Here is a 23,887-nt window from a genome sequence, read left to right on the forward strand (position 1 = left end):
AGCTTGCCCAAAGTTACACCTATAATAAAGGGCAGAGCCAGGTTCTGAAACTGGATATGTCAGGCTCCAAAGCCCATGATCTTTTCTCTACACTGTGATTTCCCAGACTTACCTAATCACAGGAGTCATCTCAGGTGCCTGTTTAAAAAATGAAATACCGAGCCATGGGGCTTCTAGAACTTCTGATTCAGTTTTGGTTTGGGGTAAGGCCAGGTAATGAGTATATTATTAACAGGAGTCTTAGGTGATTCTGATAATCATACATGTTTATGAAATACTGTCAACTCCATGAAGTACCAAGAGGTGGGATTCAAGGTGTTAGGAAGGCAAAAGTCGCATTGGGAGTACACAGAGGAGATTAAAAAATAAGTTGACACTTTACTAGTAAAATGAGAATAGTAAGATTGGATTGTGGAAATTATAAAACTGTTTTAGGTTGCTTAATCTGCACAGAAAAACAATGTTTCATTTATTTTATTTTTATTAGTACTTCTCTTTCAAGTGGGGCTTCCCTGGTAGCTCAGTGCTTCCCTGGTAGCTCAGCTTGTAAAGAATCCGCTTGCAATGCAGGAGACCCTGTTTTGATTCCTGGGTCGGGAAGATCCCCTGGAGGAGGGATAGGCTACACACTCCAGTATTCTTGCCTGGAGAATCCCCATGAACAGAGGAGCCTGGTGGGCTACAGTCCATGGGGTCACAAAGAGTCGGACACAACTGAGTGACAAAGCACAGCACTCTTTCAAATGACAGCATTTGTACATTCCATTCTTTGACGTTATCCTTGTTTACACTGGAATACAAAGCACCCCTAAAGGATACAGATAAAACTGTATTTTGGATGCAGAAAAGAAAGAAGAAACCAGAGTTAGAAATAATGTGCAGAACAGCTTTAAAAACAGAATTAGTAATGTCCTGAGGTGTAAAAAAGCCCACAAAATTTTAAATACTTTTAATCCTTAAAGTCATAGGATTATAATATTTTCAAGCTGGAAGAGCTCTTAGATATCCATATATTTTATGCATGAAGAAACCACAAATCAGAGAGGCTTAAGGGCTTGACTACAGTTCTGTGCTTAGTGGCTTAGTCGTGTCCGACTCTTTGTGACCCCATGCCACCAGGCACCTCTGTCTGTGCGGATTCTTTAGGCAAGAATACTGGAGTAGATTGCCGTTTCCTTCTCCAGGGGATCTTCCTGACCCAGGGATCAAACCAGGGTCTCCTGCACTGCAGGCAGCTTCTTTACCATCTGATCTATGAGGGAAGCCTACACCTAGTGGCAGACAAACTGCACACTGGCCAAGATTCCATGAAACTCTTATGGATTGCAGATAAATACCAGAAAATAGTGACTTTTTAGGAATAAATTTAGTAGCAAATCATGTTTACCTTATATTCCCTACTTTATCTGATTTTATGGTTTCTTCCTTTTTAATTGCCCTCGAGAATATGAATGTTTTCAAAGGAATCTTTTTTAGGAGATTATGCAGTTTGAAATATAAACAGACATTTTCAGAACATGTGTTGAGGAAGAATTCTAGTCTTCTCCACTTTTTATTACAAAATTTTATAGAGAAAAATGAGCACAGGTAGTTGCCTATACTTGAACAGTAATAGGGCATTTCTGTGTAGTGTGAGCTTTGGATTCAGATGTGGGTTCAGTTGTCTTATCTGCAAACTGAATACCTCTATGACCTTGGACAGGTTATTCTCAACTTTTTTCTTCTCTATATAATAACATGACTTGTGGTTTATTAATGATTAATTGGGATTAAGTGAGAGAATATATGTAACACAGCTAACACTGTACTTTGAACAAAATAATTGCAGAGATAATAGCTATTATTATTTCCTTGAGCCAATAGTTACTTAGAATAATATAAATTTCTGAATGAGTAATTTATTTCCTTATTCAGTATTTTTTTTATCATAATCAGAAAATACTGATATAATTCCTGCTTTTAAGAATTTTGCATTTACTTCATGGCCTGGAACATAGTTCATCTTTATAACTTTATAGACAGTTGAACCCATATTCTTTTCACAGTATAAAATTCAGTATCTACCTATTCTAATGTAAGTTACATCAAATGCTTCATCCTTTTCTATTCATTATGCTAGTTTATGTTAGTGTGCTAAAATTTCCCCTTCTACTTGTTTCCGTTTATTTCATGTCAGTATTTGTGTTTTGTGATTAGGTTAGTGATTAACTTTTCAGTACTGTTTTGCATTATATTATTTTTAATGACTTGTTTGAAAAAAACACAGGCTAATTGTAGAAAATCTGAAAAAGAGAAATATGCACAAAAGGAAATAAAAGAAAAAAATAGAATATCTTTACTCTTACTATGAAATATCATTAGGAAAAGATTTAAACGTGATTGAGTAGGGGTTTTAGAATCAGATTTAGGTTTGAATTTAGGCTTTGCTTATTTGCCGTAGGCAGGATATTAGACTTTTTTACTTATTCAACGAATATTTATTGAGCACCTACTGTATGCCAGCCAGGCATTTTGTTAGGGGCTAAGGATACATGTGTGTCAGTGCTTTCAAAGATTGACATACCCGTCTTAACTTCCCATTTGTAAATTAGTGATAATGCCTCACAGAGTTGTTAGAAGCATCAAAGATGGACTTGCCTAGTATGTGATAATTGCTCAGTAAATGATAGCAATTATTATTACTATATGCATTAAGTACTAATTATATTTTCAGTCCAGATCAAATCACCTTTTTAATCAGTTTAAGGTTTTTGCTTCACACTTTATTTTTGGCCTTATTATTGCAAACACTTGCTTTCTTGTTTTTCTTTGTGCTTTTTTATGCTTATCTGTTTTTGTTTGGGTTTCCCTTTAAAGCAGTAAATAATTATGTGAATTTTTTAAGCTTTATAAAAATGCACTAAAGACCATTAAATTTTTATTATCAAGCATTTTGAACACATACCAGAGTAGAGAGAATAGAATAGTGAACCATCATATTTCGATAGCCCAGCCTCAAAGATTATCAACTCATGGCCACTCTTGTTTCATCTGTACTCCGCATCACACACACACTACTCTCCCTCTTCCCCTCCCTGGCTCTAGTGGATTATTTTGAAGCTGCATTTCAGACATAAATATTTACATGTGTATTTCTTAAAAGATAAAGAATTTTTTAAACATCTAATTAACATACCATCATCACTCATAAAAACATCAATAATTCTGTAATAGCGTCAAATATCCTTTAAGATACTCAGTTTTAAGTAGATACTTTACAGTTCTTAGTGTAAATAGGTGTAAAATAGGAATTATTTCCGTCATCTTATTTTAACTTTTTTATTATTGTGGCTTTGTTTCTTTATGCTGCTTTATGGATTCTTTTGTTTGAGGAGGTTATGAAAACTTGAAGAATTACAGAGCTGGAAAGACTTGGGTTTGAGTCTTGCTTCTGCCATTCACTAATTAACTTTGCTGAACCTTGGTTTCCTCATCTGTAAAATAGGGGTAATTATACCTACCTCATGTGCTTAGGGTTGAATGGGATGCCTATGTAAGGTACTAGTCACAGTCTTTGCCAGTTATTATATTCTCCACTGATTTGGACTGCAATAAATAATTATAATTCTCAGTTGTTTCATGGTTTTTCAAAGCATTCCAAAGTTTATTAGCTAGTTACTAAAAGCAGTGGTTTTTAAATGTCTTTTTAGGAAAGACAGAATTTAGAATCTTAGTTTTTCCTTTCTTCCACTACCTCTTATTTTCAGTCCACTTTATTTTATCAAAACTTGCTAAAGTTTTATATTGTTTATATACTTGTATCAGTTATTTATTCTTCATTAGTGACCCTTTCTCCTTTATTGGGGTTATTATTTTATTCAGTTATTTCTAGATACTAAGTTGGTGTCAATATACTTTACCAATTCTTTCCTACCTCAGTATTTTTGAATTCTTATTTTGATTCTCTTTCAATGGTCTAAGACATACCTTTGAACAGTTCATGAAAAAAGGTACTACTAAGGTGGTGAAATTTTATAAGACTTTGCAGAACTAAGAATAATTTCCTGTAACTTTTGGATGTGAAGAACTGGGACAAGGTATAAAATTCTTAGATCCTAACTTTTCCCTTTTAACTCTGTGTAAGTCATTACTTCATTGTCTTCTGGCATTTTATTGTTGCAGAGGAGAAATCTGAGGTCAATATGATTTTAGTTCCTTTGAAAATAACCTATTTTTTTCTGCTTGTATGCTTGTAGGATTATATCTTTATCCTTGACATTTAAAAACATTTGCCAGGACATGTCTTGGTGTTGATGATCTCTGTTGAACCTTCTCAGTCTCCAGTCTCAGGTATTTTTTTTTCAGAACTGGAAAGTTTTCTTATACTTTTGATTGATTAAACTGCTGGATTTTCTTTAGGAGCATCTGTTATTCATAGATTATTTCTACGTCTGTCCTCCATAGTTTTTTAATCTTTTCTCTCCTTTTTTTTTTCATTTACTCAAGTTTGTCCTCCGTGGCATGGATTCTGTTTTCTGCAGTGTCAGTTCTGATACTTGCTATTCATAATGCAGATTTAATTTTGGCTACCATGTTTTCATTTCTTTATTCTTATCTCAACATACTCTTGTTTCATAAGCAGAATTCCCCTTAGGGGTACACTCCAAAAAAAATGAGATGGATTCAGGCCTAAAGACTTATTTTCTGAGGCCACAACCACAGGAAACCATCAGAGAGGGAAAAAAAAGCTTCTGAAAGATTCTTCTAAAACTTAATAATGTAAATATAACCAGTGGTCATTCCTACCCTAGTCTAGAAAATAGAATAGTCTTGAGTACTAGCAGACCTTTAGTTGCTAGAGGAATAGCAAAGCCCATGTAATGGCACCTTAGCTAGAAATAAATGGATTTTTCTAATTACATTGATTGTTTTTTCTCTTTATAAAATAATATATAATAAATGCATATAATTTTGAAAATACAGTACAAAGAAGAAAATCCTATGACCCAGGTAACTACTGATAAGATTTTATATGTTTTCCAGTTACATGCACACATGTTGGGAGGGGGGTGTGCAAAATTGGGATCATACGATTTAGTTTTGTATCCTTTTTAACTTAATATATTGCAGTCATATTTTTGCATCATTAATTTTTATTTGAGGCCCTTATTTTAACCATTGCATAGTATTACTACATATGAATAGATGTGTTATGCTGTATTTAACCAGTCCCCTGTTGGTCATTTAGATTGTTTTCTATTTTTCAGTATAATGAGTATGATGAATATCACTGTACATAGTCTTTATGCACATCTCTGATATTTCCTTAGGATAAATGAGGAGCTGATTCTTAATCCTGTCACATTGGTAAGGATTATATACATTCCTTATTAAGAATATAAAATGCTTGTTTCTTATTGTTTCAATGTGATTGCATAGAAGATTCTTTGGATTCTGAACAATTTGATGCTATCTTAACTGAAGTTTTAGAGAGGTTTCTCATGCTTCATCATCAGCACCTTCATGGAAATCCTCTGCCATATGTTTTGGGCAGGAAAACCGCTGCTGATATCAGGGAGTTTGGAAGGCAGATATACTTGTGGAAACTTGAGGATGGTTTAAAAAAAAAAGGCATGGTTCTTGTTTATATCTACAACCTGGATCTCCAGATCAGTACACTAAGGCTCTGGCCCCGTTCTTTTCCTCCTCCCTTCCTGTTGTTTTAGGCTGTTCTCTATGAGGAATTCTTTTCTCCCAATGTTCATATGTATATTTCATTTCTAGGTGGTAGGATGTCACGAGATGATATGTCCTGCTAAGTTCAAGGTAGCATTTATGAGTCACAAATCATTTTTGTAGTCCTAGTGTATTTGTGCAAGATGGTCTTCTGCTAGACTCAGTGTATTTTTTAAAACTTATTTTATATTTAGTGATAGCAAACTACCAAGCAGCCTAGAAATGTGCATGGTAGTAACACACCATTACAGCAAAACAATCTGTTTAATAGGGTTGCTTAAAATTAAAAAAATTTTAATTAGAGAAATATTCTTGATTTTAACATTTTTAAAATTTTCCTTAAAATACTTTGCAATATTCTAGAAGTCCTGAAACCTTGGTTCAGAATTACTGATTTGAACTGAGGCTAACAGTCTCCTTTGTCTGATTTGTTCTGGTGAGACCCATATTGTATATTATTCTAATTTTTGACTTTTACACATTCAGACTACCAGAGTAAAGCATGATTAGCATTTCCTAACCTTTTCCAGTATTTCACATAATATTTGCATATGTACAGTCTGCCAAGCTCTGAGATTTTTTGGCTGGAAGGCATTATGGTGGGATGAGAGAGGATAAATACGTTTGCCTCGCATTTAAACTATTCTTTTTCACTCGTACTCATTCTTTAGCCACATTGTATAAAAATATATCACACATATGAATGATCTCTTCCACCCTGCTTGGCAGGAAATTGGCTGTGTAAGTGGTGAAACAGGTATCTCAATACTCTCCTGTACTTCTTCATTGCATTATGACTTTTGGAAGCTAACTGTAGAAATAGAAATATTACACAGTCAATTGAAGGCAAAGAGGGGACAGGAAGTAGCATTTACTGAGCATCTACTGTCCCTTGGTGAGTCCTTTTAATTACAACAGCCCTGTGAAGTAGATATTATATGCATCTTACAAATGAAAAAACTGAGGCTCAAAATGTTAAGTAACTTAGCTAGTTAACTACAGCAGTAAGTGACAGGACTGGGGTTTAAACCTGCTACTAGCCAGACTCAGAGCACATGTTTTTTTCTATTTGTTTCTTAAAATTAGAGAAATTTTCTTGTTTAATTGGTATTATTTCTTGAACTTTTGAAACTATAAGTATTACAATAGTGAGTCACATTAGTGGTCCATGTAACCTAATCTCTAGCGAAGTCAAGAGTCCTTTTTCAGAAGGGAAAATTCTTAGCCACAGAGGTAATTATCCTCATTTCTAAATAGTTAGCATTTGAATCCTTGTTTGGCTGAAGTGATACAAAAGGTTTATTGAAGTAAAGTTGCCTTTTGGGGTTGATTTTGGTAACGCTACACTGGTATGTAGGATAAAATTAGCTTTTATATTTCCCTGCTTTAAAAATTAAATTGTTCAAAGTTCTAAATCTTTCATAAACTCAGAAAGGAAGTAGATGTTTTTATTCTCCAATTAAAAATAATTATATTAAAAAAAGCTGAAACATTAGTAGTTTGAAAAAATGTAGAACATAAAATACCTTTAGATTATATTTTACTTAACTTTTTTCTTAGACCGCTTTGTTAGTATATTGTATGTATCAACCAGGTGGAAAATTCAGAAAAGAGAATGCATTGTACAATTTATGGATTACATAAAGCTGAAAATAGTGAAGAAGCTGATTGACAGAGTTGGAATCTAATCTACAGAGGTTGTAGCAATGAATCAGAACTGGAAAAAGATGAATAAAAAAATTTAAGACTCTAAGACTAAGTAACAAGTACAAGATAGAGGATAGAGGGCTTAGTTGCAGTGTAAGTGAAGAAAACAAGAATTTAACCAACAGAAAACAAGAAAGAAATAGTATGACTCAGCAATGTGTTGTGGACATTCCAAAAATAATGCATTTGTGAACTGCATTAATATAAGTGTATTATGTAGAACAAGGGAGGTGATATGCCCTTTACTCTGCATTGGTTATATCAAGGTTACGGTTAATTGCGCACAATTCTCTATACCACCATTTAAGATGAATTGGTTGCATGCTCAGAAAAGAAAGTGGTCTGATCTTCTAAATGGAGTGTTTGAAGGAACTTGAATTATCTAGAAAAGAACAGACTTGAGGTGTTCTTTGAGTTTATGGTCACAGCTGTAGATTTACTTCCATGACTTTGTAGATAGAGTACAGACAAGTTAGTCATCGTGTATTAGTAATCCTCTTAAAAAGAATTTGCATTTGAGGAAAGTTACTATATGAAGAAGAGCATTATCTAGCAGTCAGTGCTTTTCCTGAAATAGTATAGTAAGCTGCCCAGTGAGGTATAGTACTTTCTTGTCCTGATACTGTTCATAGGTGAGAAGGGGATAGAAAGAATTTAAGCATATAGTAATATGAGTATGTTTGTGTATTTGGAACAGAAAACTAAGATCAAAATGACTTTATGCAGTATTATTTTATCCTCTTGAACCTACCTTACCTTAATAATAGTAATTTGTGTTGGTACAGCTTCTTACAGTTTATAATGTATTTTCTTATGAGTTATCTCATTTTCGAGCTTAACGACAACCCTTTGAGTAGACAGGGCAGGTACCCCCATTTTGAACAGATATAAAGTAATGGGTCAGGAGACTCTCTGAATTGGCCCAAATCATAAAGCTTTTTAAGTGTCAGATCTAGGATTCTACCCCTGGTCTACCAATTCAGATTTTAGTGCTGTTTCTCCTATACATAAAAGTAAGTTACAAGCTGTGATTCTTTGCATTGAAAATTGCAAGGAACAGATGATTCTCAAATTATATTCCCATGGAAAGTATAAATGTAGCTCAAGTTAAACCAAGGGTTCTAAAAGCCAAATAATGGGGAGCCATTGAGTAGATCTGTGTTAATAGGAGGAGAGCACTATGTACAATTAGTGAGAAAATCTACTTTGGGCTCCTAGATTAATGATGATACCATTCACTGAGACAGTAAATGCTGGAGAAGTAGCAAATTGGTGGGCTGCAGAGGGAGTGATTGAATTTTGACAATAATTAAAATAGCTAACTTTGATTGTTTACTGACAGGTCTTACATCATTATCTTATTTAGTCTTCAAAGCTCTCTGAAGATAAGACTTTTTAATCTCCACTTTCCATATGAAGAAAGAGCTTAGATAGTTTAAATAACTTGTCCAAGGCTTCATAATCAGTGTAAGAGCAGGACTTTGAATCTAGGTGTCTGACTCCAAAACCAGTGTTCTTAAGAGCTCCTTAAAGGTTTTTCTGGGATATTTGGATAAAAATGATCAGTGTTCAGTTGAATAAATGGTTGTGGCTTATAAGAGAAAGATGTATCCTGGTGTTATTTGAGTCCTTACTGTAGGAGTGGACAATACATAGCCTCTGAAAGTGTCTTCAGAAAATAAAGATTTTATACCTGCTTCCTCCTTTTCTGTATTTTGGCACCATTTCTGTGCTTTGTAATCTTGTGTGGGCATTTCCTAACCCTGGCACATACTCTATGAGTGTTTGAAAATGGAAGTTGCCCTTTTTATGGGTCAGTAAACCTATGAGATGCTGTAGGATGGATCTTTAGGATGAGGGTATGTTTCATTAAGTTTTCATCTCCAGTTTGGTGCCTAGAACATAGCATGAATGAAATGAAACGGATGGATGAATGGATGGATGAATAAATAGAGATAGGGAGAGTACAGAGAGGAGTTCAAATTCAGACCAGATGTCTCTTGTGGGATATGGGGTAGTGGATGCCTACCTTTTATTTCCTAGTTGATAATTCTCTAAAGATGGTTAGCTTAGATCCTTGTACTTTGTTGAATTAACAAGTGGCCAGGGGCATTACTCCTTTTTCCAGTGAGGGAGTTAGAGAAGACATTACGTATACCTGACTTTTGCTTTTGTTTTTAATTACGCAAATAATACATATTCATTGTAGACATTGTAGACACATTAGAAAATCCAAATAAGCAAGACAATTTAAATTGTCTAAAATTCTACCACTCAGAGATAGTCACTGTTAACATTTTGGTGTATATCCTTCCAGAGTTTTTCCCATACAAATATATACATTAAAACATGTATATATTTATTTACAATGGGATCATTACAATCCATACTGTTTTGTAAACTGCTTTTTCACTTATTACATGTGAGTGTCTTTCCATGTCAATAAATTTACATCTTTATCATCATTTTTAGTGACTGCATAGTATTCCATTATATGGATGTACCATAATATATTTAACTAGTTCTCTATTGTTAGGAATTTAGGTTTCCAATTTGGAGTTCTTTTTGGAAAAAGTTATGGTGAGCATTCTTATATGTATATCTTTGCACACGTGTCTATTTTTTTAAAAAGTTGAAATGATGAGACATTTCAAAGTTTTATGTGTCTTTTTTGTTTTTTAAATACAGGCTTAGATTGCCTTCTTGAAAGGTTGTGCTGGTTTACACTTGCTACAGCAGTATATCCAGAGTGTTCTTATCCCCATACCTGTATTAGCACTGGGTGTTATTTTTTTCTGTAAATCATTACCAATTTGAAAGTCAAAAGTATCTTTCAGTTAAATACATTTCTTTGATTAGTACTAAGGCTGAACTGTTTTTTCCCTTATTGCTCATTTCTGTTGAAGTTCAGTGTTTTTTCTTACAGGTTTGTAAAACGAAGTTCTTTATGTATTGAGGATACCAACCCTTTGTCATATGTTGCTTTTTTTTTTTTTTTTTTTTGTAATCAATTTGTCTTTATCTTTTTTATGTCTGACAGAGACATTTTAAACTTTTATGGATTCAAATGTCATTTTTTTCCTTTATGATTTCTACCTTTCTTACCTTATAAGTAGTACTCACCTGTGTTTTCTTCTAATGCTTATATAATTTTACTTTTTGACACTTAAATGTTTAATCCATCTGGAATCTCTATTGATGTAGAGATTTAGCTTAATTTTCCCCCCAATAATTAATCATTTGTCCTGATTGTTTATCAATGGAGTTGGAATTCAGAATGTGTTTTGCCATAGAAACTATTGTAAATGATGTTTGGTGAGGTTTAAATAAGACCATTGTAATGCATTTAACTATTAAAATAAACTCAAGGACTTGCCAGGGATTACCTGGAAAGGTGACCATCAGTTATTACATCATTTCCATGGAAAAATATTTTTATAATTTTAAACATCAATTTATACATTAACTTTTGAAGCACAACCTGTTGCAAATTGGCAACTGCATACTTAAATGGTGGTTCTTTATTTCATTAGAACCCTTTAGGAGTGAAAATATTCCTATATGATTTTTTTTTGTCTGCCTTCGTTTGACTCGAACTGATGTGAAATCTGTTTTGGTAACTTTCTACTTGCTATGCTTTTCACAGAATGGACAGCAAATTATGGATGAACCTATGGGAGAGGAAGAGATTAATCCACAAACTGTAAGTAAAATATTGTATCATAGGGATATAGATAAATCAGATATCATAAAACTTAAACATTCTTATTTTTAAACTGGGCAAAGTAATGATTTTACAGCATTGGAAACTTATTGATGCTTTCACATTAACTTTACCAAAATACATTCTTGAATATGCCAGTGATATTTTTAAAAGCTGTTTGACAAGCCTGATTTTAAGACAGATTATAAAGACAGACTTTATATTGTTGAAAGTTTTTCGTTAGTAACTTAAATCTTGCTTTAAAAAAAAAGAACCTAACCATAGATTTATTGGTGAAATAAATAAATGGTCATGCTTTTTAGAGATGTTTAATGTTGAAAATCATTGTTCACCGTTTCCTCATCTTGCTTTTTTAATTCAGTCCTGAATCCCAGCACCTAGACCAATGCCTGGTACATAATAGGCACTCTGTAAATATTAAAGAAACAAATAAATAAATAGTCTCCTCTTACAAGATAACCATCGCTAGCAGCTTAGTTATTATCATCATTTTGTTCTGTATATAAGACAATTATTATTACTGTTTTACATTATTTATTATTATTCCTGGTTTTACATCCATATATCCGCCATCCAGTACCCAGTAGATGTTCCATCAGTGCTTGTTAATTAAAGGAACGCATGAATTAAGTCTTGGCTAACATGTAGAGCCTAGTGCCTGAGGCTGCCTTCAGATTTGGTCTAGATTTCTGCACCTCCCAGATTATTTGGATGATTTTACTTCATTGGTCTATAGTATATCTTTATTAGCATGTAAGCAAATATAAAAACAAGTATTAATATTGATTTTTCTGCCATCAGCCACCTTGTTTTTCTTGCACAACAATTCCTTTGGAAGGAAAACCTTCAAATTTTTTATTCTCTGTAGTATAAAATCAAATCATTTTCCATTGTGATATTCTACATACATGGCTCATACTTTCCCTCTGAGTACTCCCAGCATTAGTGACATTTACATCTGAAAGAAGATTGCATTCTAGAGATAGATAGGTTGAAAAAGTGCAGGACTAAGAAACTACCAGCAATGTGGGTTAAGTTGTTGAGATCATTCCCCATTACAGGAATCGGGTATAAGATGAAAGCCTAATATTTAATATTTATTTAATGATATTAAATCCAGAAGACTATCAAATATTTCTTAACCTTATCCTTTTAAATTGTATTTGCCTATAATGTACAATTACATGTTTTTGTCAGTTACTGTTAAATAGTGAAAGTTGAGATGTTGTAGTAGTTATTTTCGGAGAAGGCAATGGCACCCCACCCCAGTACTCTTGCCTGGAAAATCCCAAGGACAGAGGAGCCTGGTAGGCTGCAGTCCGTGGGGTTGCTAAGAGTTGGACACGACTGAGCAACTTCACTTTCACTTTTCACTTTCATGCATTGGAGAAGGAAATGGCATCCCACTCCAGTGTTCTTGCCTGGAGAATCCCAGGGACGGGGGAGCCTGGTGGGCTGCCGTCTATGGGGTTGCACAGAGTTGGACACGACTGAAGTGACTTAGCAGCAGCAACAGTAATTTTATATGTAACAAATTACCCTAAACTTAGTAGCTTAAGCCAACATACATTTTTTAACTCACAGTTCCTGTGGGCCAGGAATATGGGCATGGCTTAACTGCGTCCTTTTGTTCAGGGTCTCTCATGGACTACAGTCAGGGAGTTTGCTAGGGCTGAAGTCTCATTTGAACCTTGACTGGAGAAGGGTCTGCTTCCAAGCTCACATGTTGGGCGGCCTGGATTCCTGGCCCGTAGAAACTGTGAGATAGTAACTATGTATGGGACTGGTAGACTTTCTTGTAGGTTGGTTGACCCCTTTTTGAACCCCCCCTTCTATGGGCTGGAATGCAGAGTGTGATGATTAGCCAGTTTTGGCCACAACAAAACTATAGAATGGATATAGAATAACAAGAAAGAAGAAACTTGGATCCTTAATGACCTAAGGACCTAGCGACACTTCTTCACTCTAACCTAGCCTTGTACCTGTGAAATGCTCTGTGAGAGAAAAATAGGCACTTCTCTTGTTTGAGCCTTTGCATTTGGGGTCTTTTTGTTAGAGCAGCTGAGTCTGTACTCTGACTATATCTAGTCATTCATTAATGAAGTATTTAATGAAGGTCTGTTTGGTGCCAAGAACTCTGCTAACTTGTTAGAGACACAAAAATATATAAGGGAAACTTGTAGTTTTAAAATGGCAAAATAAAGCTGTTTTTGTCCTCTTCTCTGAGATATTATCACTCTAAACAACAAGGAGAATAAAAAACATAAAAGTGGTCTTTGAAATTAGAAGACTTCAGTTATTTGAACCACAATATTTAAATATGGAAAGCAGATAAAAGAATCATAAAAAGATGGAGTTATAGGACCTACATGCTGGTAAGGGGTATATCAGCATGAAGGAAACCTTGTTCAGGGCTCCAGAGCCCCAGAAGAGCTCAAAAATGAGGTCATCTAGTACTATGGAAAGTGGAGGTATGGCCCAGGCTGAAAATAGTGATTGGTTGAATGTCGACATAAAAAGCCTTCACTGTATCCCCTCTCCTACCCCTGGAAGAGACAGAAAGTATTTCGTAGAGAAAAATTAACCAGAGAGGCTCCAGACATGGGGAAGCCCAAGCATAGTAGTAAGTGGGATGAGACACTGGGCTGGAAACAGGGAGATCAAGTGAAAGGCTACTCCTCAATGGCACTGTGATCCCCTACCGCTACCCGTTTCACCAGCCAAGACCATATCCTCCATACAGGAGAGTGGAGTCACCTTTCCTGAAGAAACAATGATCCCTGATAAAAGACCTTCAGATAATTGCCGTTTGGGAGATCTTATTGTAAAGGCTGGCTGCTTGGCCAGATAACCTACAAGAAAGCCTACCAGTTGACAAGCTCCAGAATATTTGGTCCACTTCTTAGTGCCTCACTCTTAAATATGAGTTAAAAGCCAAATATCACCAGATACTTGAGAAAGGCTTCCAACGTGAAAGAATAAGATCTTAAGGGAAAGAGACAATGCAGGAAAAAGAAAAATTAATATCCTTTGAATGCTAAGAGGTGAAATTGATTTTCTAAATCAGAAGTAGAATGCTATTTTTTTAGTTAGAAAAAGAAACTCTTAGAAATTAAAAATGTGATAATATTTTATATTTCAGTAGAATATTTAGAAGCTAAAATTGAGGAAACTTCAAAAAATAGAATAAGACAAAGAGAAAATAGGAGAGAAAATGAAAGAGAAGCAGTCTAACATTTACCTAATAGGAATTCCAGAAAGAGACAGTGGGGAAATGGAGGGGAAGAAATTAGGAAAGAAGTAGCATGAGAGACATATTTTCCCCTGTATCTTAATAATCTTTGAAATCAGAATGTTTGTTATGATTGAAGGTGTGACACATTTTAATTGGCATCACTTTCTCTTTCTTGTTATAGTGATAATCACGCTCTTAGATTAGATAGAATACTAAAATAACAGAAAAAGTTTTTTTCCTTCAACATGAGGACCATGAGTCTCTGGATTAAAATGGCTTACTGAAAGCCTGTTAATAATAATAATAATAATTAAAATAAACCAGAAAGACCACCCTACTCTAAAGAAGGGTCCTTATAAAATATCAAAACACCAGGGATAAAGAGAAGATCCAGGGATAAAGAGAAGTTTTGCTGTGGGCTAAATGTGTTTCCTCAAAATTCATATGTTGAAGCCAATGTGATGATATTTAGAGGTGGGGCCTTTGGGAGGTGGTTAGGTCACAAGGGCAGAGCCCTCATGAATGGTATTAGGACCCTTATAAAATACACCCTAGAAAACTCCCTCACCCCTTCTGCTGTGTAACGAGAAGACACAGCAAGAAGATGGCTATCTGTGAATCAGGAAACAGGTCCGTACCAGACACCATATCTGCTGGCAACTTGGGCTTGAACTTCCTGGTGTATAGTACTGTGAGAAATAAATTTCTGTTGTTTATTATAAGCCACCCACTGTATGGTATTCTGTTAGAGTGGCCCAAACAGACTAAGATAAGCTTTTAGAGATTTTTTTTTTTATACCATATATAAAGGAGTGGATATAAGAACAGTATCAGACATTTCAGCATTGAAAGTTGAAAATCAAGGAGCAATGCCTTTGAAATGCTTAGTGAAAGTGATTTTCAAGGAAGATATTTTCAGACATGTACCTATTCTTTGGAAGTTCCTAGAAAATGGGCTCTGCCAACAGTAGAAGACTGTTAACTAAAGCAAAGAAATTCAGGCAACAGAAGACCCAACATTTGCAAAAGCACAATGAAGAAAGTTCCTTCCCATTATGATGAATAAAGGATGCCTTAGAAGATTAATTCATTCAGTCCACTTAGACAGTCCTCAGTCCAGATTGAAGCAGAAAGATGATTCCAGGAGGGCTGTCTTCGGGGGAGAAGATGTTAGAAGTTATGAATTATCCAATAGGTTTTGAGTATTGAAAATTCACTTGAGATACAAAGAGAAGAATTTGAGATAGGTACAAAGAAAAGAAAGCAAGTTCTAAAGCAAAACAACTATTAACTAAAAAAAAAATGTGTACGAGAAATTTAACTATAGTATATTCCTTCAAGTAGTGAACAGTGTTTGCATAGTCATAATATTTATAAAGACTAAATATTGATTTAACCAAAGCTTGTGTTATGAGTTATCATCTATAATAGGATGTCTAAAGGTAATAACTGAAATTGGTGAGTCAGAAGAAAATAGTATAAAGTTATTAGCTGTCATATAAATACCAGAGGGAACAATGAATAGAGCTGAAAGGGTATTGGAAACACTAGGTACTGCTACTTTTTGGTTATATAAGCCTTGCATTATTTGACCTTTTAACCTTCACTCAGACCTTCTTGACATGGAGCTGCCCCTGTGATGTCTCTTAAACATGTCCCCTGATTTCTGTTTGTTGGGAGAGTTGTTTCATCCTGGCTGAATTTTTTTTTTTTACTTCTTCACACCTCATCTCTTCTGCTCTTCCTTCTGTTCTTTGCGCTGCAGTCTGCCTCCTTCCCATATCTTAATCCACCTTTCTTCCATCTTCTAGAATTTATTGCTGTTTTCCTTTCTTCTGCCTTTCTGAAGGTTCAACCCTTTCTTGTCTATATGTACTTGAAGTACAATTATTTCTTTCATGTGTCTAATAAAATATTAGAAAATTTATCTAATTAAATTGATCCGTACCAGAATAAACAGGTAGTTATCACCTTCCTCCATCTCCTTGCCCCAGGAATGTTTGCATGTTCAGTTCAGTCACTCAGTCATGTCCGACTCTTTGTGACCTCAATGGACAGCAGTACGCCGGGCTTCCCTATCCATCACCAACTCCCGGAGCTTGCTCAAACTCATGTCTGTCGAGTCAGTGATACCATCCAACCATCTCATCGTCTGTCATCCCCTTCCCCTCCTGCCTTCAGTCTTTCCCAGCATCAGGGTCTTTTCCAGTGAGTCAGTTCTTCACATCAGGTGACCAAAGTATTGAAGTTTCAACTTCAGCATCAGTCCTTCCAATGAATATTCAGGACTGATTTTCTTTAGGATTGACTGGTTTGATCTCCTTGCTGTCCAAGAGACTCTCAAGAGTCTTCTCCAACACCACAGTTCAAAAGCATCAATTCTTTTGGACTCAGCTTTCTTTATAGTCCAACTCTCATATCCATCCATGACTACTGGAAAAACCATAGCTTTGACAAGATGGACCTTTGTCAGCAAAGTAATGTGTCTACTTTTTAATAAGCCATCTAGGTTGGTCCTCCTTTTCTTCCAAGGAGCAAGCGCCTTTTAATTTCATGGCTGCAGTCACCATCTGCAGTGAATTTGGAGCCCCCCAAAATAAAGTCTCTCACTGTTTCCATTGTTTCCCCATCTATTTGCCATGAAGTGAGGGGACCGGATGCTATGAGCTTAGTTTTCTGAATGTTGAGCTTTAAGCCAACTTTTTCACTCTCCTCTTTTACTTTCATCAAGAGGCTCTTTAGTTCTTATTTGCTTTCTGCCATAAGGGTGGTGTCATCTGCATATCTGAGGTTATTGATATTTCTCCTGGCAGTCTTGATTCCAGCTTGTGCTTCATCCAGCCCACCATTTCTCATGATGTAATCTGCATATAAGTACAGGGTGACAATATACAGCCTTGATGTACTCCTTTCCCAATTCAGAACCAGTCTGTTGTTCCATCTCCAGTTCTAACTGTTGCTTCTTGACCTGCATCCAGATTTCTCAGGAGGCAGGTAAGATGGTCCGGTATTTCCATTTCTTTAAGAATTTTCCACAGTTTGTTGTGATCCACAGAGTCAAAGGCTTTGACATAGTCAGTAAAGCAGAAGTAGATGTTTTTCTGGAACTCTTGCTTTTTCAATGATCCAGCAGATGTTGGCAATTTGATCTCTGGTACCTCTGCCTTTTTTGCATGGTTCAGTTCAGTTCAGTTCAGTCGCTCAGTCATGTCCATCTCTTTGCGACCCCATGAATTGTAGCACGCCAGGCCTCCCTGTCCATCACTAACTCCCGGAGTTCACCCAAACTCATGTCCATTGAGTCGGTGATGCCATCCAGCCATCTCATCCTCTGTCGTCCCCTTCTCCTCCTGCCCCCAATCCCTCCCAGCATCAGAGTCTTTTCCAATGAGTCAACTCTTCGCATGAGGTGGCCAAAGTACTAGAGTTTCAGCTTTAGCATCAGTCCTTCCGAAGAACACCCAGGACTGATCTCCTTTAGAATGGACTGGTTGGATCTCCTTGCAGTCCAAAGGACTCTCAAGAGTCTTCTCCAACACCACAGTTCAAAAGCATCAATTATTCGGTGCTCAGCTTTCTTCACAGTCCAACTCTCACATCCATACATGACCACTGGAAAAACCATAGCCTTGACTAGATGGACCTTTGTTGGCAAAGTAATGTCTCTGCTTTTGAATATGCTATCTAGGTTGGTCATAACTTTCCCTCCAAGGAGTAAGCATCTTTTAATTTCATGGCTGCAGTCACCATCTACAGTGATTTTGGAGCCCAAAAAAATAAAGTCTGACACTGTTTCCACTGTTTCCCCATCTATTTCCCACGAAGTTTAATGAAGTTTTGCATGTTTAATAGCCATCTTTGCATGTTAATTCATATTTATGTATAATTAATTGAATTTATCACCAGTTAACTTGCTCTAGCCACTGTATTTTGTTCTTCTCCCTTACCTGTTAGACTTTATTTTTATCCTTTATTCTGCTAAGGCTGGGAGAGAGAGATTGCCTTCATAGTAGAAGATAAGTTACTATATAGCTCCTCAAGTGAGGATACCTTCTTGGACTCCAAAATTTTCTATCTTTTCTCATCTGGTCAGAGGACTCCATGCTCTGATGATCCATGCTGAGGAAATAGGGCGTCTGAGCTGTTCGAGTCTCCATAATCATCCAGGAATCTCTAAAGCAGTTTCTTGTTTAGTGGGGAAATAATTCTCTTAATGGTTCTTACAGTGGCAGGCAAAGGTTCTTCTGAGGCTTGAGAATTAAAGGAGATAAATAAATACCTTGCACAAAGGAAGAGCCCAATAAGTGTTAATTTTCCTGTCCTCTTCCTCCCAGAGACTGATCCTGCTCTCTCAGACTATTCACCAGGGAGAAAGTATGCCTTTTAGAAACAAGGGTGGTATCCAGTAATTTTGTGGCTGACAGTAGACCTGGCTTCAGACAAAATTGAGAAATGACTTTCTCTTAATTTGGTCCTTTGGCCCTTCCGTTCCTTTTATTGTATATTTCTAATGGCCATGTGTATGTGAATTGCTCATAACATTAACTTTGTATTATATTACTACAGTCCTAAGTACTATATATCAACTCAGTCTTTTGTAGCTCTTGTATCAGAGTCACATGCATGATTGTCAAGAATTAGAAAAAGCTTGTTAAAAGTAGCAGTGGTAAAAATGGTTTTAAAAGATACAATGGAGATGGGTCATAGATGACCTTAGATGCCAAGTTAAAGAGCAGCACCCTGTGAAGGACACAGGTAGAGGTACATAGGCAGTGTCCTGTTCTTCTCACGTCTCCTGATGGGACATAGTTTTTTCCAATGTCTACACATGCCTAAGGCAGCAGTGATGTGTTTGATGGCCTTCACAGCATCAAGGGAATTTCACCAGTTCCCTGTTGATTTCCTCCATGTCCTTCAAGGTTCCCTCAAACTCTTTTAAAACTTGGATTTGAACATCCAGAAATGACACTCATAGCCATAAGTCCAGCACACACTTGTGTAGCTTTTGAAGTTATGGGTTAAATACAAACTACAGAAAGAGAAGCCCTAGAAGAGTAGATAATAGTCAGTGAATAACCCACTCAACACAGGAAAGTACAATAGAGTGCTCATTGGCAGTGAGCATTTGTGGAGTGATACATTGATGACACTTACTGACTGTGTAGAGTATTGTCTGTGGTTCTAACTCTCATAGGCTGAGAGTATATTTTAGCACTTAGAGCATGGGGAAAATATGCTCTAGTAGATTTAAGTATATGCCACTTAGAAAAATATTTCTGAGATTAAGTAGTATTATAATTAGCACTGTATGGTGGCATTAAATGGAGTATATGTATAATAGACAAAATTTCCAAGCATGTAAGATTTCCTATACTACATTTTTCACCCTCTTTCAGGGCTATTTTTAATTTCTAGTGTCCCTTCTCTCCTCCCCTAAGAGCTTTTAAAAATCACACATGCACACTCCCTTTCAAAAAAAAAAATCATAACTTGCCTAACTCATATAATCCCCCTGATCCAAATTTGCTTCTCCTCTGCTCTAGTCTGCTTATCACAATACTCATTTTTCAGAGTTTGAGTGATCCAAACCATAATTGGAAAGAAAGAATATTCATTTGATTAAGTTCTTTTGAAATGGGAATGGTTTATTTAGTTAACCTGAAATACTGGTGTATTGAAAGTTGTAACCTCTGTACTTGAGTGGATCTCTTAATTTACCCATTTTAGATGAAAATGACTAAGTGAAAAGAACTCCAGGCTAAGCAGGAAAAAATGAATAAGGAGACCAGCAATACTGCCTAGGGTATATTGCTGCCTACTGCAAGATGCCAGTCTGGGACTCTGGTGCTGCCCCGTTGCTCTTACATCATGCTCAGGGGAGATGTTGTGAGTGAAATACAGTGTGCTTTCCATTGAGACAGGGCCTTAGAAGCAACCCCTCTCCATTTTCAAGGAAGCCACTACCATTTGGTTCAGGTTGATGGTCATGAAACTTATTTCCCATTTCTGATTTAAAACCTTACAACCTTAACATTTTATAACATTTTTTACTAATGGATGTGTGCTACAGAATTCTTCCCCTATACTTAAATATCTGAAAATTTAGTATCTGAAAATTTGATTCATACAAAAAAAAAACAAAAAAACAAAAAACACCCTGTATCTGAAGGAATTGGTTAAGAACATGTTAAGTTTTTATTATAGCAGTTGATTTTTCTCCAGCAGAGTTCAGCTCTCATAGAGTCATGAAGGTGGTTGATAATTGACCAGAGTTCAGGTTTTGCCAGACAAATATAATGTGTGGTGTAGAAAAAGTGTTCAGAAACTCTGCTGTGGACCCTCTACTGAGCCGTATTCCTTCAGGGTCATATCAAAAGGTTTAGCACCTCCTGGTGTCTGGCCTACGTCAGCCACTGGCCATACATATACACACTCTTTCCCCAGATATAATTGCCTGCCTGTGCTCCTACCAACAACATCGCAGCCATTCCCACTTCTGAACTTGGGCAGCAGGTTCCTTAACTTCTCTCTAACCTTTTGTTTCTTCATCTGTAGTGTGGATAACAGTACTTATCTCATTGCGGTGAGAAGTAACTGAAATAATTTCATGTGAAACATGGTTCTTAGCATATAGTAGTATCTTAAATGATATTGTTAGAATTATACTTGAAAAAAGTTTATTAATAAATGAGAATTCAAATAAAGGAATGGAGAATTCAGTGAATGAACTGGAAAAAGAACTACACAGTAAACCTATAAAAAGCCAGAGAAGAATTTAAATTCCAAAATTGATGAATTAGAAAACAGGAAAAATAAGAAACAAAAGGAAATGCACAACATTAGGAAAGCAAAATAGGATATAACCACAGATAGGAAGGAGATTAAAACATTATAACAACTGAAATATTTACAGATGAAATATTATAATGTCTGGGATTTACTTCAAAATAATTAGTTATGAGAGTGGGGGGAAGTGAGTATTTCAAGCAGAATTGGCCATGAGTTGATAATCGTTATAGTTGAGTGCTGGATTCATCAGGGTTTGTTATACTATTCTATTATGTAAGCTTGAAGTTTTCCTTAAATTTGATTAAAAAAAAAAACATAATAGTGTACTAAGTATGGGCTTCCCTGGTGACTCAGTAAAGAATCTGCCTGCAGTGCAGGAGACCCGGGTTCAATCCCTGGGTCAGGAAGATGCCCTGGAGAAGAGAATGGCAATCCACTCCAGTATTCTTGCCAGGGAAATCCCATGGACAGAGGAGCCTGGTGAGCTACAGTGCAGGGGGTCACAAAGAGTTGGATACGAATGAGTGACTGACACTTTTTTCACTTTCATATGAAGTATATCTCTATGCCAATATGAAAGTCTTGCTGAAATATGTGTTTTTTAAGAAAACCTGAATGATTTCATCTAGGAAAATATGGAAAAACTATGACTTTACCCATAGGAAGGGAGAACTTTAAGTTATTAAAGAATATGTGTTGCTCCTGCTGCTAAGTCGCTTCAGTCGTGTCCGACTCTGTGCAACCCCAGAGACGGCAGCCCACCAGGCTCCCCCGTCCCTGGGATTCTCCAGGCAAGAACATGGGAGTGGGTTGCCATTTCCTTCTCCAATGCATGAAAGTCAAAAGTGAAAGTGAAGTCGCTCAGTCATGTCCGACTCTTAGCGACCCCATGGACTGCAGCCTACCAGGCTCCTCCATCCATGGGATTTTCCAGGCAAGAGTACTGGAGTGGGGTGCCATTGCCTTCTCCTAATATGTACTGCCATTGTCCTAAAACATATGAAAAATTTGTATCACCTTCTAGACTGTTTTATAAAGTTAGCAGAGCCCTGAAAATGAAAGAACACAGAAAAGGAAATTGTGCCAATTTAATTTATGAATACAGATGCAAAAGTCCTTCTAAAAATTTACAAATCAAAAACAGATTTATAGTAAAGCAATGGAATTTTCCCAGAAATGCAAGCATATTAGGACATCTGTTGATCTAAGTTATCAAATCAGTGAGTCAAAGGAGAAAAACTAAGTTTATTATATTAATAGATAATAAAAAGACACTTTACAAAATTCAGTATTCATTCTTCTTTTAGTAAAGAGGAAGTTGTCTCATATTATCATGATTAAAATATGTCTAAACCCAAATATTGATAACTGTATTTGAATGATTTTCTGAGTGTATTCCCAAGTTAGGATCAAGGTAGCATTTATTAATGTTTGCTTTATGCTCCATAGACTATGAGAAATTTGAGTTTTAGTCTGGAATTCGAAGCCATTGAAGCATGTTAGATAGGGGTATGACCCAGCCTGATTTCTGTTTTAAAATTATTCTGGCTGCTGTGAATAAAAAGGATTATATAGGAGAAATTTGGAAAAAGGAAAATCAGTTAGATGGCACTAGATGATAATGGCTTGTACTGACAGTGTCAGAGGAAATAGAAACAGACAGATTTGAGGTATATTTCAGAGATAAAATATGTAGAATTTATTGATGGATTAAATATGAAGAGGAAGGAAATTAGATTGGAAAGGAAAAAGCCAAAAAGGGCTTACAGATTTTGGGAATCAGTATTGATGCTGCTGCCTAAAATGAGGCAGTTTAGCTTCCCATTACACTGGAAATCAAATCCAAACTTCTTAATAGTCTGTAAAACCCTGCTTGATGTGGCCCAAACCTACCTCCCCATTTCCTTCTCTTTCCTTGGTGTTCACACATTCTAGCCACCAAGGTCTTTCCTTTGTGTTTTGAGTTCATTAAGCTGATTTCCTAATCTCAGGGCTTTTGCATTTGCTGCTCATTCTGTTGGAAGACTCAAGACCATGAGTCAGCAAACTGTGTCTATAAAGGGCTGGGTAGTGAGTATTTTAGGCTTTGTGGCACGTGGGCTTTGTGGCAACCACTCATGTCAGTGGTAGCCATTATGTAGGGCAAAACCAGCAGGAGCTGTTAGGTAAATAGTGATGGGCATGACCAGATTTAGCCCTTGACTGCCCCTGCTTGGCTGTAGTTTACCCTTGCCTGAGGTCTTGGTATGGTTCTCTCATTATTATTTACATTCTTCCTGGAGGACAACTTGCCAAATAAGTTAGGATCAAGAAACTTTAAAATGCTGTATACTCCTTTAGAAGGTTCCATCCCTGGTGGCTCAATCAATAAAGAATCTGTCCACAACATGGGATCCCCAGGTTCTATCCCTGGGTCGGGAAGATCCCCTGGAGGAGGAAATGGCAACCCACTCTAGTATTCTTGCCTGGAGAATCCCATGGACAGAGGAGCCTGGTGGGCTACATTCCATAGGGTTGCAAAGATTCAGACATGACTGAAGCAACTTCGAATGCACTACCTCTAGAAATACAGTGCCATTTATAGAAATTATTTCTGATAAACTGTGAATGTACACAAAACATGGAGACATTCCAGTGATATAGATCAAATACCCACCACCCCAGGGAATTTATATAGTAGAATCCTCTGCAGTCATTAGTGACACATTGAGGCTGAT

At 36.3% G+C, this 23,887-nt stretch overlaps 1 protein-coding gene across 6 annotated transcripts in view; it reads left to right on the forward strand.

Moving 5' to 3' along the window:
• Positions 1–23,887, forward strand: part of RPS6KA3 (ribosomal protein S6 kinase A3) — a 159,357-nt gene that overhangs the window by 66,272 nt on the left and 69,198 nt on the right. For 2 of the 6 annotated variants that reach the window (XM_070784985.1, XM_070784986.1), the window contains exons 2-3: positions 5,310–5,346; positions 11,069–11,125. In XM_070784985.1, the coding sequence (XP_070641086.1) occupies positions 11,084–11,125 (42 nt within the window). In that variant the 5' untranslated portion in view covers positions 5,310–5,346; positions 11,069–11,083. Of the gene's footprint in view, positions 1–4,235; positions 4,330–5,246; positions 5,347–11,068; positions 11,126–23,887 lie in introns of all 6 variants that reach the window. The other 4 variants (XM_070784982.1, XM_070784987.1, XM_070784984.1 and 1 more) reach the window with 3 other exon arrangements.

This window comes from Bos indicus, chromosome X (genome assembly GCF_029378745.1).
Source record: "Bos indicus isolate NIAB-ARS_2022 breed Sahiwal x Tharparkar chromosome X, NIAB-ARS_B.indTharparkar_mat_pri_1.0, whole genome shotgun sequence".
Classification (NCBI taxonomy): domain Eukaryota; kingdom Metazoa; phylum Chordata; class Mammalia; order Artiodactyla; family Bovidae; genus Bos; species Bos indicus.